Below are 15,713 nucleotides of genomic sequence, written 5' to 3'. Positions count from 1 at the left end.
AGGTCCCTGGCTAATGCTATAGCTCCCTGGCCCATGCTATAGGTCCTTGGCTCATGCACATCACCACTCTGTCCGAGAAAAACGCACAGTGCGTCCCATCGATGTGTATCAATGGATGTTCAATCTATATAAAATGGTCAATAGGCTAAATATAATAAGGTATTCTTACTTTCACCAACCACCGCCTTGAGTCCTATGGGTGCCATGATGCTCTTGTGTGTTTGACCGTATTCTCAATCTCTCCCTTTGACTCCTTCTTTCTCCCTCGCAGTATTCCTCTCGTTTCTCTGCTCGACCGAATGTGCACACCTCACATCGCTGCAGAGCTTCGAATGGAGACGTCACTGCTTATCTCTCCACCCCCATATCAGTGGCTACATTAGCCAATTACATTTATAAAAATGTCATTATTATATGTTTTAGTGGAGACCCGTTATTCAGGGCAGGTGGGGCAGAGCCACATTTGTTAGCATGTTATTTTTACATTAATAAGTTTGCAAACATATCAGTTTGCAAACAATGTAAAAAATGAAATAATGATTGAGTTTATACAGTCGCATACAAACATGGTCTCTTTTTTAATTTCTTGAGTAAAGCAGCAACAAAATGCAGGTGTTTCAGTCTAGCTCAGTGCTTTTTATGGTGGTGGGGCAGCCAGCAGAAAATACAGTGTAGGGGTTGGTAATGTTCTCTAGTTGCGCAGTGATTGGCTCAGTGTTCTGTCACTCATGGGGACACAATGTCACCTCAAAATCTATGGGGAGAGCTCGAAAATTCAAGCCACTTGGGTGCTGCCATAGAGTTTCATTAGAAGTGCCCATCCTAGAAGGCTCAAGGTCATTGGCCACAGATAAAATTACAGCAAACCACGTTATTCTACCGTAGCTTTGATTGGACTGATCATGTCAACATCATACTTTAAAAATCTTAGCTAGCAAGCTAGACAAGCAGTCATCATCATGAATCACGTCGACAATCTACTGGCAAATACTTTTCAAACCTTGTCATATGGAGATAAATTATAGATCAAACGTATCGGTGCTCATTGGCCATAAACATTACACAACAAGTTGGGAATCGCAAATTCAACAATGAGTGGTTTGGAAGGAATCAGTGGCTAACTGCAAGCGTTGCAAAGCAATCACTAGCCTGCTATTCAGTGGAGTGGGTGTGTAGTCCAAGTCTGGGTTTAAGTGTCTATTTTCCAAGCTTAAAAGGATAAACATTCACATGTCATGGGCCAGAAAAGGTTGAATACATTGGCCATGCTATCAATGCAGCATGACTTCGGCGGCATTCAAAACAACTGGAAACTCAGAACCGGGAAATCTCAGACTTCAATGAGTTTAAGACAACTGAAAACTCTGAAAAAAACTAGCTCCGACTGGGAAAATACATTTTGAACGGTTCACAGTGACCACCGTGCCACCTTCCTGTTCAAGTGAGCACAGCACAACAAGGTGAGTCCAAAAATCTATTGTATGCTGCTGCATAATGATGTAATATGCCAGGGAGATATGTATACTGAGCGAAGAAATTAATGCTAAGTGTATGTTGTGTAGTAAGCTGTTAGTAGCCCATATGCCTCACCCTAATAATTTGGTCCCTTTTCACCTAATAACTTAGCCTACTGTTCTGACTTGGTGGTGCACATGTAGCCTATAGCCTGTTTTATAGAAATGTAATCATTGAATATTGTAAGAGCTTTCATTGTCTGCTTATATGCCCTCTATATTTATCCTACGGTTCTGACTTGGTGTACAAGGAGAATACTGTAAGAACGCCCATGTTCTGAATTCTGTCGCTATACGTTTCAAAAGTGCTGAACAAACATTTGTTTAAGCAAGTCAGCCATATCAGGGAGTTTTTTTTAAAGGCAGTAAATTAGGCTAAATGTACTGTTTCGCTGCCAGTCAATACTCCGCTGACAGCCAGGTGTAGCAGCGGTAAGGATTCACTCCATGGTGCTGAAAAGAAAGCTCTGCTGTTGGGAGAGCGTTATGTAGGCCCTAACAGTTTGTGGGCACGGTTTGTCACAGTTATAGTGCAATTAATGCAGGCCTGGGCAAAGGCCGGCCCGGGGACCGGATGCGGCCCGCGACCTGATTCAGTACGGTCCGCGGAATCATGCTCAGATCACATAAAGAATTTACAATAGTAAAGTTTTGAAAAACGTATTTGTTATTCAAATTAAAAGCCCAATGAATGCCAGCCTTTGTGTAATGATTTATCTTCCACCGTTTGTGGGACATTTATTTTGAAGGCACGTATAAATAACAACTGCACGAGGACAGACAGTGACTGTGTCACGTTCCTGACCTCTTTTCCTTTTTCTTGCATTTATTTAGTTGGTCAGGGCGTGAGTTGGGTGGGTTTGTCTATGTGGTATTTTCTATGTTGGGATGTTTGTGTCCAGCCGGGTATGATTCTCAATCAGAGACAGCTGTCAATCGTTGTCCCTGATTGAGAATCATACTTAGGCAGCCTGGGTTTCACTTGTGTTTTGTGGGTGTTTGTTCCTGTGTCAGGTTTGGTGCCACACAGGACTGTTTCGGTTTTGTCTTGGTTGTTTTGTAGTTTGAAGTGTTTGTTTGACTTTCATTAAATAATGAACACTAACCACTCTGCGTTTTGGTCCTCACCTTCTGTCAGCGAGGACAGCCGTAACAGACTGACAGGCTGACACATGTCACAGTTACGAAAAATAGTTAGCTAGAAATTGCGCAAAAATTAATTTTTCAAAGAAAATGAAAGTAGACAATGAATGTAGGGTGTTACACCTGCATTGCTTGCTGTTTGGGGTTTTAGGCTGGGTTTCTGTACAGCACTTCGAGATATTAGCTGATGTACGAAGGGCTATATAAAATAAACTTGATTGATTCCAGCAAGAGTGGACATCAAAATATGTACAGTATCTATTGAGGTATCAGGGAAAGCTGTGGGCTTAGTCTGCAAAGAGAGCATCGTTGTCTTGAAAGACTACAACTTGTCCCGACACTACCAGACGAAGCATGCAGAGAAATATAGGAATATGTCTTCTGAGCAGAGGGCAAGTGCATCAAAAGAGTTGCTTTCTCAGTTGCAAAAGCAGCAAGGACTTTTCACGAAACTGCATTCAGCAAATGACGGAATTACTAAACATAGCAAGCCATTCGCTGAGGGCCAATTCATTAAATAATGTTTCATTGACTCTGCAGCAATACTTTGCCCCGACAAGAAACAGCTGTTTAAAGATGTTTCCATGTCAAGACGAACAGTGACACATCGTGTCGAGGACATCGCAGAGAATACGGATCAACAGTTGAAAGACAAGGTAAAGGATTTTACCTATTTCTCCTTGGCCCTGGATGAGAGCAGTGATGCATGTGACACGGCACAGTTGTTGATATTCTTACGAGGCATAACCCCAGACTTTGAAATTACAGAGGAGCTTGCTTCAGTGCAGTCAATGAAGAGCACAACCACAGGGAAATATTTATTGGAGGAGGTTAATAAGTGTGTGAGGCAAAACTGGGACTGAGTTTTGAAAAGTTATCCAGTGTGACCACTGATGGGTACCCAAACTTGACAGGAAAAAAACATTGGCCTTTTGAAAATGATACAAGATCAAGTAGCTGAGCTGAACCCAGATCAGAAAAATATTTTCCTGCATTGCATTATTCATCAGGAGGTGCTCTGTAAAAATGTGTTCTGAAAATGAGCCATGTTGTGGATACAGTCACTAAAGTGGTAAACTTCATAAGAGCAAAATCTTTAAACCACAGGCAGTTTGTCTCACTGTTGGAAGAGACATAGTCGGGTCATGGAGATCTCCCCTACCACACAAACGTGAGATTGCTGAGTTTTTGCAAATGAAAGGAACATGTGGACTTCCTTCAACTGCAAGATAAAGAATGGTTGGATGATTTGCAGTGGTGGGCCGTCAGGGCCTGCAAGGCCTTCTCTGCTGGCCTAAACATCATCAGAATATAATTTTTTTTTTTTAAATATATTTTCCCACAAATATGTATTAAATTATTCCCCGGAGTAAGAGTTATAGTCTTCATTTCATAGCTTTCCTCTTGGTTGCACTACTTCCAGCCCCAGGTTGAGATTTGGAGGGCTGGTCTTTATGTTAGATCTTTTATCCAATCATATTCAGCCATCATGTGTTGCCAGGGGTCTAAAATCTGCCCTCAGGCCTTCAGAATCAACAGTGCGGGCGCTTGTAGCTTATAGTGAATGGAAATGAAAATTTAGTGTCAACCAATTAGCTTTAGAGTTGGCTATTGTACGCCTGCTAGCTGGCTCCAGTGTTACACAGGAGCCAGCTAGCAGGCGTAGTGCGTGCACGTCTTTTGATTGGATTACCAATATTGAGAGGCAGGTCCTATGGGCAGGTCTATGCAGATCTAGGAAACTGAATTTGATAAACGAATTAATTCACGTACTACTAAGCTGTTTTTTCAACCCACAATGGCGGAGGGAGGAGAAGATATCGATTTGGTCGAGGATATAATTATAACGCCATTCTCAAGACGAACTTTTCAAGAAAAGTTAGACATTGTAAGGAGAGGTCGCCCGACGCCACAAAGCCTGTCACAGGCGGGAAAGCCACTTTCAAAGTTTCAACTACGAGCGCTGTCAATGGCTCACAGGCTCCGAGAAGCACTGCAAACTGTACTGCTGGGAATGCCTATTATTTGCAAGTGATCGATTTGGTGTTTGGAGCCACACTGGCTTTGCAAACTTGAGTTGTCTAACCAAGGTATCGATTTGGTCGAGGATATAATTATAACGCCATTCTCAAGACGAACTTTTCAAGAAAAGTTAGACATTGTAAGGAGAGGTCTCCGAGAAGCACTGCTACTAATTAATTCACGTACTACTAAGCTGTTTTTTCAACCCACAATGGCGGAAGGAGGAGAAGATATCGATTTGGTCGAGGATATAATTATAACGCCATTCTCAAGACGAACTTTTCAAGAAAAGTTAGACATTGTAAGGAGAGGTCGCCCGACGCCACAAAGCCTGTCACAGGCGGGAAAGCCACTTTCAAAGTTTCAACTACGAGCGCTGTCAATGGCTCACAGGCTCCGAGAAGCACTGCAAACTGTACTGCTGGGAATGCCTATTATTTGCAAGTGATCGATTTGGTGTTTGGAGCCACACTGGCTTTGCAAACTTGAGTTGTCTAACCAAGGCAGCAACGAGACTCCAAAGTACGGCTGGGCACTTACAAGCAATTGTGCTTTTGAAAACTTTTGGGGACACCGGAGTGGATCTACAGCTCAAAAAACAAGCACACAGGGCAACGGAGCTGCACAATGAAAAGGTGAAGGGAAATATTGAAAAGACTCATTGATTGTGTCATGTTTTTGGGTAAACACTGTTTACCCAAAAATGTCAATTTGTCAATTTCAAGGTGACGCAACGCCTGGTTATACTGCGTTTCTGTCTAAATGTATACTGTCTAGAGCCATGGCATCATAATGATGATAATAAGAGGTGGATTAATTTGGGCGGGACTGTGTAGTACCTCACTGAAGGCCCAGGCCCCAGGCCCACGGCACGCCACTGATGATTTGTCATTCACCGTGGACATCATGGCCTTCATGAATGAACTGAATTCCAAACTACAGGGGAAGGGCCTTTTTGCACATCAGATGTACAGCCTTGTCAAAGCCTTCAAGAGAATATTGCTCCTTCTGACCCGCCAAGTAGAAGCCAACAATCTCTCCCACCACCCGACACTACTAGTCTGTTCCTTATCAGATGACCAGCGGGAGCAGTATACATCGCGGCTGCGTGCTTTGAACGGTGAGTTTTCTCGTCGTTTTGAGGATTTCAAAGTGTTGGAAAATGACATGCTGTTGGTTTCCTCTCCGTTCACCTTCAATGTGGATAACCACTGACCTGCAACTTGAACTTATCGATCTTCAGTCTGATGCAGTGATTGGAGAACTATTCAAAACAATGTCACTGACGAGGTTCTATGCATCTCTCGATGAACAAAACTCTCCAAAAATTAGGAGTCATGCTCAGAAGGTGTATGTACTGTTTGGGTCAACCTATGTATGTGAACAGACATTTTCAGTGATGAAATATAACAAGTCAAGGCACAGATCATCTCTTACTGACTCTCATCTCTCAGAAATCTTGTGCATAGCAACGTCAGAAACTATACCTGACTTCACTGCTCTAGTCAATGCCCATCAGAGACTTCACTCCTCACACTGATTGAGTAGTTTAAAATGTAATGTTGAGCTCTCTCTTTCTTGTGTTTTTGTGCATACACGTTATCAAGAGTTCTGTCCGTGGTGCTGAATGCACAGTGTACTTTTCACTCCGTGTAGTTCATTGCATGTTTAATAATGAAAATACCAACCAAAAGGAGAACATTGATGTGGTTTATTTCTGTGCATGTTAAAAAAGTAAAATAAGTAGCATATCTGGACGTGATTTACAGTAGATATATCTGTCAACATAGTCATACACATTATGTATAATCCTGTAATATGATTCTGGCCCGCGATGGAAAAAATATTTTCTAATGTGGCCCTCAATAGAAAATAATTGCCCAGGCCTGAATTTATGTATTCTTTAGTGTTGTGTTGTGGCTTTGTTGGCATGCATGTCACATTTTTTCTTTGAGTTTCCCCCACCAAGATTGACATACTAAAATCGCCACTGATACTTTTCCTAATGGATCCTAATCTTTAAGCTACTAATTAATTCCTTATGTAGTTCATCTCTGTCGTTTTTTCTTAATAGGTGTAGGTCATTTTAATTGCCAAATTGCATCTATGTGTTTTGTTGATAGGCCCTATTTGTTGATAGGCCCAACTTTTGATTTTTCGAGTACATTTGTAGTGCAATTATGTTACGTAGCCTATACGAATCACCGACGCGTTATAATAGTCTGTAACGTTTTAAAAAAATTAAAATTAAAATTAGTATTAGTATCAAGAATCTTCAGCCAAAACTGGATGAAAATGGTCCGTGGTGGTCCTTTCACTTTTGCCAATGTTGATGGTCCACACGGGGGCAGTATACCTCCTCGTTTGAGCAGTCTCATCCCCATCCCTAGCTCATCATCCTCTCCCTAAACATGGCATTTTGTTTCCTGTCAAAGATGACTTTCTTACAAAAACAGTATTCAAACATTTGACAAAAACTTTACATAATAACATCATCACACATGACATGATAGATGACTGTATTGTAGCCTACGCTATATTAGTGTTGAAAAACTATTATTAGCCTACATTATTTTGCAAAGGCTAAAAGCAACATTTCCGCACGTCAATAATGAAGTTGAAATTTGGGCCAGATATAATTTCTGTAAATCACAAAAGAGTACTTTACGCACTCCACAGTCTGGTAATTGTATACCCGGAAGATTCCTTTAAAAGCAACACCCAGGCTGAACACGATGGAGTGATGATTTTGAGAGGGTGTGTCTTGTCAGAATTAACTAACTTAGCCCACTTTCTAACTTTTCATTTGAGTTTTCTCACGATCCAGAAAAGGTACAACAGGACACGCTCTTCCACAACTTTTTGTCGACCCAGATTTCCTGACCAACGTGCGTTTCAAACATTGTATCTGGCGTCGTTTCGGGGAAAGGCGAAGTCATACGCGGTAGGCTCGTGTATTTTTTCCTCTCCTAGGTTGAGATACTGTCCTTGACATTGGCCAACGCGCCTTTTTGCCCCTTCTCTTGGGGTTTGTTGGTTAACCAGCGGGGCTGTAACGATGGGGGATGTAATTTCCACTCACCTGGACGAAGGCAAGCGAGACATGATTACCGGTAAGCTCCTCCTTGACTTTCCCTCCAATTTACATCTTGAATTGCTGCTTAATGTATTTGCGTAAAATGTGAAGAAGGAACAAGACAATTCATTTAAAAGGGTATGGGCTCCTTACCCACTGTTTTCTATTCCCGCACAGGAAAGGATCCCTCGAAAGTTTTAAAATGTACATTGTTGCAATAAATTAGAATTCTACATAATGTCAAGTTGCCTCGCATAAAATTCAGCTGAATTACATTCTAAACGGACAAACTCTCCCTACTTGAATCAAGCCCAGTCTGAAAGACCTTATTTCTCAGAGATGATAATAGCTACAGATTGTTACACAAAATAATGTGATTTAACCAAATATTTTTGGTATCCATTACTGGGAGTTACAGGTTAGGTCTCTTAAAAAGAGCCTAATGTTACTCCTTTATCCAAGGACATTACACGTTCTGTTTAAAAGGTGAATTGTCTCTGGAAGACAAAACAGCCAAATACTCCATCTAAACGTGAATTGATTCTCCATTGTGGTATGGTTCTAGAACCATAAATCCATCTACTTTCATATCACAAAATAATTTCACAAATGCATAATACACACTGTACTCTGTTTTAACCGTTTTTTACACAGTTGCAGCCAACAGTTTTTTCAGTGACAACACGTTTGTGGCGTCTGTCTTCCATTTCCACACACAGGTGTACGGCGAAGCAGATAGCTAATTATCACTCTGTCTTCCGTATGTTTTCCGTAAACAAGCAGTGGTGGAAAAGGTACCCAATTGTCATACTTGAGTAAAAGTAAAGATACAGGGCCTCCCAAGTGGCACAGCGGTCTAAGGTACTGCATCGCAGTGCTTGAAGTCACTACAGCCCCGGGTTCGATCCCAGACTGTGTCACAGCCGGCCGTGACCGGGAGACCCATGAGGCAGCGCACAATTGGCCCAGCGTCGTCCGGGTTAGGAGAGGGTTTGGCTGGCCGGGACGTCCTTGTCCCATCACGCTCTAGCGACTCCTTGTGGCGTGCGGGGTGGCTGCAAGCTGACTTCAGTGTTTCCTCTGGCACATTGGTGTGGCTGGCTTCCGGGTTAAGCGAACAGTAGGTCAAGAAGCAGTGCGGCTTGGCAGGGTCGTGTTTCGGAGGAGTCATGGCTCTCGACCTTCGACTCTCCCTAGTCCGTACGGGAGTTGCCGCAATGAGACAAGACTGTAACTACCAATTGGTTAACACAAAACTGGGGAGAAAAAGTAAAGTAAAAAAAATACTTTAAAAGAAAATGACTGAAGTAAAAGTGAAAGTTGCCCAGTAAAATACTACTTGAGTTAAAGTCTAAAAGTATTTGGTTACAAATATACTTTAAAAAGTACATGTAATTGCTAAAATATATTTAAGTATTAAATAGTTAAAAATTACTTATATTAAGCAAACCAGACGGTACTATTTAAATGTATTTTTATTTTTATGGATAGCCACTTCAATACTGAGACATGATTTACAAATGAAAGGTGTTTATTGAGTCCGCCAGATCAGAAGCAGTAGGGAGGACCAGAGATTTTAATGATTATCAAAAGAACAAGTACTTTTGGGTGTCAGGGAAAATGTATGGAGTAAAATGTACATTATTTTCTTTAGGAATGTAGTGAAGTAAAAGTTGTCAAATACCCCAAAAAACTACTTAAGAAGTACTTTCAAGTATTTTTATTAAGTACTTTACACCACTGTAAACAAGCGATGTAACATGGAAATATGGTGTTGTGGGAACCTTTATAAAGGTGTGTATCAATTTAACCTTTAAAAATATATATATAATTATTTCTTGCTGATATGAAAGATAAGGTCCTTATGCTTCCAAAATCCTACCACAAACTCCCCCATACAGAAGACGCCTTTGTCTAATGACTCATTTGTGTAATGTAATGGAACTGAGAGTCACGATCAAGGGCTACAGGTTAGGGACTGTTTGGTGTATAGGACAGATCATTTCCCACCAACCTTAACTTAGCAATATTTCAAATGGATTTATTTTAATAATGGAGCATTCTCTAAATTCAAATGCACCATCTGCAACTGGACACATACATTTTAGAAGATACATGTTTGGCCGAATCGAGAACAAAAATATTGTCGCCAAGTTAAGCTTGGTCGTAAATGTTCTGTGCTACACCAAACAGTACCTAACCTTTAACTCCCAGTAATGGATACAAAAATACTTGGTTAAATCACATTATCTGGTCTACCAATCTGTAGCTAAGATAATAACTGCTTTCCCAAGGACAGTCAGCTTGATCATAATGTTTGGGCAGTAGTTTGACCCTGTCCAATTGTGGTTTTTCAAAACGGGGCCGGTGTTCGTTTCTACAGGTTCATGGGAGCTATTTTACCATGCACTAAATAATTACAATAGCTGCTTCTGATTATTCCTCTTTCCAAGAAGAGCTGGACAAAGAATATATGTTTTACATAGGAAGGTACAGCCCTATTTATTTGAGCCAGAATGCACTGAAGAGGAGTTGAGACAGCGAGAAAAATTATTGCGAGACCAGCAAGCAGCAGCAGCGGCTGGATAAGGAGTGCAAATGACAAACAAGTAAGTTTTTTTGCAGTCGATAGCTACCTAGCAATATAAGCTCTTTTAACATGAGGCAGTGTTGTTCAGTACAATTTTGTGATTGATTCGGCCATAACGGGGCTTGCTAGTACCACTACAAGCCAAGTTTTTGTAGCTAGCTTTGTTTCCTATACCTAAAATGTACTGTAGTTGAAGTTATAGCTAGCTAACTAGCCTAGCTAGCTTCAGTGGACCTCATTAGGAGCAAAACTAGGGAAATATTTTGATGACGAAGAGTAAAGGAATGACTCTGGCTTTATGACTCATATTAGTCTTGGAGTAACTATACCTGTGTGTTGTAGCTAGCTAGCTAATGTGTGTCTGTGAGATTTCAAAGTGTCTCATATTATAAACTTGGTGGTTCGAGCTCTGAAGGCGGGTATGACAAAACATGTATTTTTGCTGCTGTAATTACATTGGTAACCAGTTTATAATAGCAATAAGGCACCTCGGGGGTTTGTGGTTCATGACAAATATACCATGTCTAAGGGCTGTGTCCAGGCACTCGTGCATAAGAAAATCCCTTAGCTGTGGTATGTTGGCCATATACCACACCTCTTTGGGCCTTATTGCTTCATTCTAAATCATGTTGCTACAATAGGAATATAGACAGTACACAGCGATTGCCCACAATGTCTAATAGAGTTTGTCTTTCTTTCACAGACAATTCCGCTTGGATACAAAGAAGTTGATGACTCTCAAGGGGAGATGTGAAAGGTCCCATAACAACAATCTCCCCTTGTATCAAAGTGACTCCGAACACCTCACTGCACCACTTAAACCCACCATATGCAAGTATTCCCTTTGTGAAACTGTAGTATTTATTATAGGCGTTAGTAGTATATTTTTCTTCTATTGTATATATGTCATATGTTGCCATAACTGTTCCTGCTTACTGCTGTGTAAACTCACCTCGGCCTCCAGAGCAAATAAACTTGTCTTAAACAAACCATGTTTACTTATTTGACAGAATAATCTACTGTTTTATTGAAACATGTTTACTTGCCAACAAATTTTAGTTGAAAGTATCTGTTTTCGCAGTAAGATTGTAGCTAGTTTATGCAAATTCATTTAATGAATACGACAATGAGACGATCCAGATGTTGAAGTCAACACTTTATTGGTTTCCGATGCAGCAGGAATCATCTAGTCACTTGTCTGTACACTTTTCCCACATTTTGTTACATTACAGCATTATTCTAAAATTGATTTAAAAAAATATCCATCCTTCTACACACAATACCCCATCATGACAAAGCGAAAACAGGTTTTTAGAAATGTTTTCAAATGTATTAAAAATGAAAACAAATACCTTCTTTATATAAATATTCAGACTCTTTGCTATGAGAATCGAAATTAAGCTCAGGTGCATCCTGCTTCCGTTGCTCATCCTTCAGATGTTTCTACAACTTGATTGGAATCCACCTGTGGTAAATTCAATTGATTGGACATGATTTGTTCAAGGCACACACCTGTCTGTCTAAGGTCACATGTTGACAGTGCATGTCAGAGTAAAAACCAAGCCATGAGGTCAAATGAATTGTCTGTAGAGCACCGAGACAGGATTGTGTCAAAGCATAGGTCTGGGGAAGGGTAGCAAAAAATGCCTGCAGCATTGAAGGTCCCCAAGAATACATTGGGCTCCATCATTCTTAAATGGAAGACGTTTGGAACCACCAAGACTCTTACTAGAGCTGGCCACCCGGCCAAACTGAGCAGTTGAGGGAGAAGGGTCTTGGTCAGGGAGATGACAAAGAACACGATTGTCACTCTGACAGAGCTCCAGAGTTCCTCTGTGGAGATGGAAGAACCTTCCAGAAGGACAACCATCTCTGCAGCACTCCATCGATCAGGCCTTTATGGTAGGTAGAGTGGCCAGACGGAAGCCACTCCTCAGCAGCAGGGACTGAAGGACTAGTCAGGATCGGGGTAAAGATGAACAGAGCAAAGTACAGAGAGATCCATGATGAAAACCTGCTCCAGAGCGCTCAGGACCTCAGACTGAGGTCGATGGAATTGTCCGTAGAGCTCTGAGACAGGATTATGTCGAGGCAAGGGTAGATCTGGGGAAGTGTACCAAAAAATGTCTGCAGCATTAAAGGTCCCCAAGAACACAGTGGCCTCCATCATTCTAGAATGGAAGAAGTTTGGCCATGCGGCCAGCTCTTCCTAGTGTGGAATGAAGAAAAACAATATTTTTTTTTTGAATAGCCAGTGTATTATGAAAGCTGGGGAAATGTTGGTTTAGATAAATGTAGTTCGCTAGCTAGTTGGCTAGGTAACGTCAGCTCGACTTCTTATTTTCTGCTGCGCTGATGTTGGTTGATCGGATGCCTTCTTCTTTGACGTGAGGGGGAAAATCGATGGGATAGCATCACTTTAACGTTCGACCTGGCAACACCATGAGTTGAGACTTCCGATCCGTTTCAAAATCCATTGTCTGAAAGTGTTGGCCACAAACATAGACATTTTTATTTCTCCATGGGAGTATTCACATCAACTGGATCCACCTCCACCAGGACGGTACTACATCCTGAAATTATGAATTCTGGATATGGTGGTTGATTTACAACCAGCAAATGTAGATGGCCCGTTTTTTACCGGTGAAATGCAGAAACCCTCGATTTCCGTGTAGTCATAAAAATCAAGAATTTATTCACATGTTAATAACATATTAATGGGCATATATAATGAAATAGAGCAGCAGTGAAATGTCCCTTTACATTTATCATATGTCACATGCACTTAGGCATTGAAGTATCTTTAAAGACTTGGTCATTGGCAGTGTACAAGATAAAGAAAAATTGGTCATCACACAACAGAACACTTATTGTAATGACTAGCTCATGTCGGACTGGTGTGAAAACCCACATGGGGCCAATGGGGGTCATGTTTGCTGAGGTGTGTTTCACTGAACCATTTCTCAATTCAGTCATGTAGAATTGATTATACGAGTTTGCTTGGGTGAACTGTGGTCTGATCAGGCTACTCCAGACCTGTATTTTCCATGGCTAGCCACTCTGTCTGGGGTTCCAACCTCAGAATCCAGGATATGTGTGTGTGGTTGTGGTTGGAAACACTGTATGCCGCTTTCCCCCCAGACTCACCCTCACAGGGCTCCAGACTAACATTTTCCCCTGGTGCCACTAAGTTTTTCAGTTGCACCAGCCCATGATTTGGTCACACAACGCCGTCACATAATATATATATATTTTTATTTTATAAAGTAATTCAGTGCTTTATTAAAAAATTTGATCGTATTCAAGTAATACATTTTTTCATGTTGTGATTCAAGTTAATGTCACATGCATAAGTACAGTGAAATGCCTTTCTTGAAATCTCGAAACCCAATATTGCGATAATCAATAACTATGTAATACTAGAAAAAAACAAAAATATGAATGGAATGTGGGATACCTAGTCAGTTGTACAACTGAATGCATTCATCTGAAATGTGTCTTTTGCATTTAACCCAACCCCTCTGAATCAGAACTAAGTAAGTAAGCATACTATACAGGGTCAGTTGCAATGCAATATTAACAATGTGCAGGGATACTGGAGTGATGGAGGTATATGTGTAGGGGCACGTGTGCAACTTCGGTTTTAGAACTGGGGGGGCATTCTTTTTTTTACAATTATTATAATTTTTTATCCGGTCGGATAAACACTCCAAACAGCCTACCCGACCGCTCGGAGGCGTCCACATGGTCCTAAAGCACACCATTGTCTCGTTTGTATCACATTCCAATTATAAAACTGAGGGGGGGGATGCAAATTCAGAATGTCCCCCCTCAGTGAAAGTTGCGCCCCTGTGTAGGGGTAAGGTGACTAGGCAACAGGATATAAGAAACGGAGTAGCAGCAGCTTGTATGTGAGTGGGTGTTTTATTAGGCTGTTTTATTTTACATTTTAAAATAGGGCTCCAGAATAAAAAATAATTATCCAATTGAATGAATTTGCCTAAGTCTTAATGTGCACTAATACGAAAGGCTAGTTTATATTGGAAACTCAAACTGAAACTGAAAAGCTGAAATATCTTTAGTCAGTAAGTATTCAACCCCTTTGTTATGGCAAGCCTAATTCAGATTCAACCACAAAGACAAGGGAGGTTTTCCAATGCCTTGCAAAGAAGGGCACCTATTGGTAGATGGGTTTTTCTTCTCTTTGCTCATTAACTATTTTCCTCTGCGCATATGACAGATAATTGGTGGTCAAAGCATGTCTCTGAGCCGCTGAGCCGGAGGAGCGTGTATTAATCCTGGCCAGCACTAGCAGGTCAAACAAATGACTAGTCACTCAGAAAAAAACTAATCATGACTCTCGAGTCAGTACAAAGAGTTAGTTCAAAAATAATGAATCGTTGGCAAACTGCATATCACTTAATGTCCTACCTAGGTAATCGCAATTGCCAGTGCGTATTTCATGCGGCTCCATATCTCAAAGCCATATAAAATATTTTGGTTGTAAAAATAGTTGCTATTGAGCTCAAAATTGAGAGCTGCGAAATAGAAAGTATAGCTATAGAAAGCTGATAACCTCATTTATTCAACTGTGGCAACAGAATGGCTGTGTTTTCCCCACAATATGATTTTTAAATGTTATACAATCAGAAAACCCTTTTTTTCTCCCAGAGCATTCCCCCCCCTGGGAAAAAGAGTGGTTCGCTTGACACAGCAACAGGCCCCAACGAAATGGGTACAGGGGCAGGCAGACACTTTCATTACAGGAATCATGAGGATAATGTACTTTTCTGTTTGACCAAATTATTATTTTGGATAAGAGCAAGATCATTTTTATTTGTCAAATGGCAGCCAAGCATCGATCATCATGTTACCAGAATAAGACCCTCAATTTAAGGCGCATCAAGCTCATCACAGTGCACTTTCACCACCCTGTGAAGTTCATCGTAACTTATTGTAGCCTAATAAACTGCATGGTTTCCCGAGTCGTAGTGGGAGGACCACACAACATGTCATCGCATGACTCCAAGTTTACTTCGATATGATGGTTATTATATCATGGATTTGATGGTTGTTATTATTAGGACTGACCCCATTTAGTTGACTGGTCGATAGGCTGTTGGTCAACCAATATTTTTTTTTGTCGAGCTGTGGTAAATATATCAAAATAAATGTTATGGCACACGAGACGCCTGTCTGATTCACGCCTGTCTGAGTGGTCTAATCCATTGTGTAAACCGCAGGGATGGTTCACCAATAGTACATTTACCATCTCTAATCTACAATGTTTGTTTGGATAAGGTCATTTCTGTTAATGCATTCAATGTAGTAATAATAATATAGTCTTACCATTGTCATTGCAGGAGTG

At 40.9% G+C, this 15,713-nt stretch overlaps 2 protein-coding genes across 3 annotated transcripts in view; one reads left to right on the top strand and one right to left on the bottom strand.

Annotated features, from left to right (window-relative positions):
* LOC139544053 (syntaxin-binding protein 1-like) overlaps positions 1–330 on the bottom strand; it is a 41,548-nt gene extending 41,218 nt beyond the window's left edge. For both annotated transcript variants that reach the window (XM_071350746.1, XM_071350747.1), the window contains exon 1: positions 170–330. In XM_071350746.1, the coding sequence (XP_071206847.1) occupies positions 170–206 (37 nt within the window). In that variant the 5' untranslated portion in view covers positions 207–330. The remainder of the gene's footprint in view (positions 1–169) is intronic.
* A 7,087-nt stretch (positions 331–7,417) lies between these two features.
* LOC139544050 (protein Niban 2-like) overlaps positions 7,418–15,713 on the top strand; it is a 50,096-nt gene continuing 41,800 nt past the window's right edge. The window contains exon 1 of the mRNA XM_071350743.1: positions 7,418–7,792. Within this exon, the coding sequence (XP_071206844.1) occupies positions 7,738–7,792 (55 nt within the window). The 5' untranslated portion in view covers positions 7,418–7,737. The remainder of the gene's footprint in view (positions 7,793–15,713) is intronic.

This window comes from Salvelinus alpinus, chromosome 18, assembly GCF_045679555.1.
Source record: "Salvelinus alpinus chromosome 18, SLU_Salpinus.1, whole genome shotgun sequence".
Taxonomy (NCBI): domain Eukaryota; kingdom Metazoa; phylum Chordata; class Actinopteri; order Salmoniformes; family Salmonidae; genus Salvelinus; species Salvelinus alpinus.
Note: the sequence above shows the minus strand (reverse complement) of the source record. Positions and strands in the feature narration are given on the sequence as shown.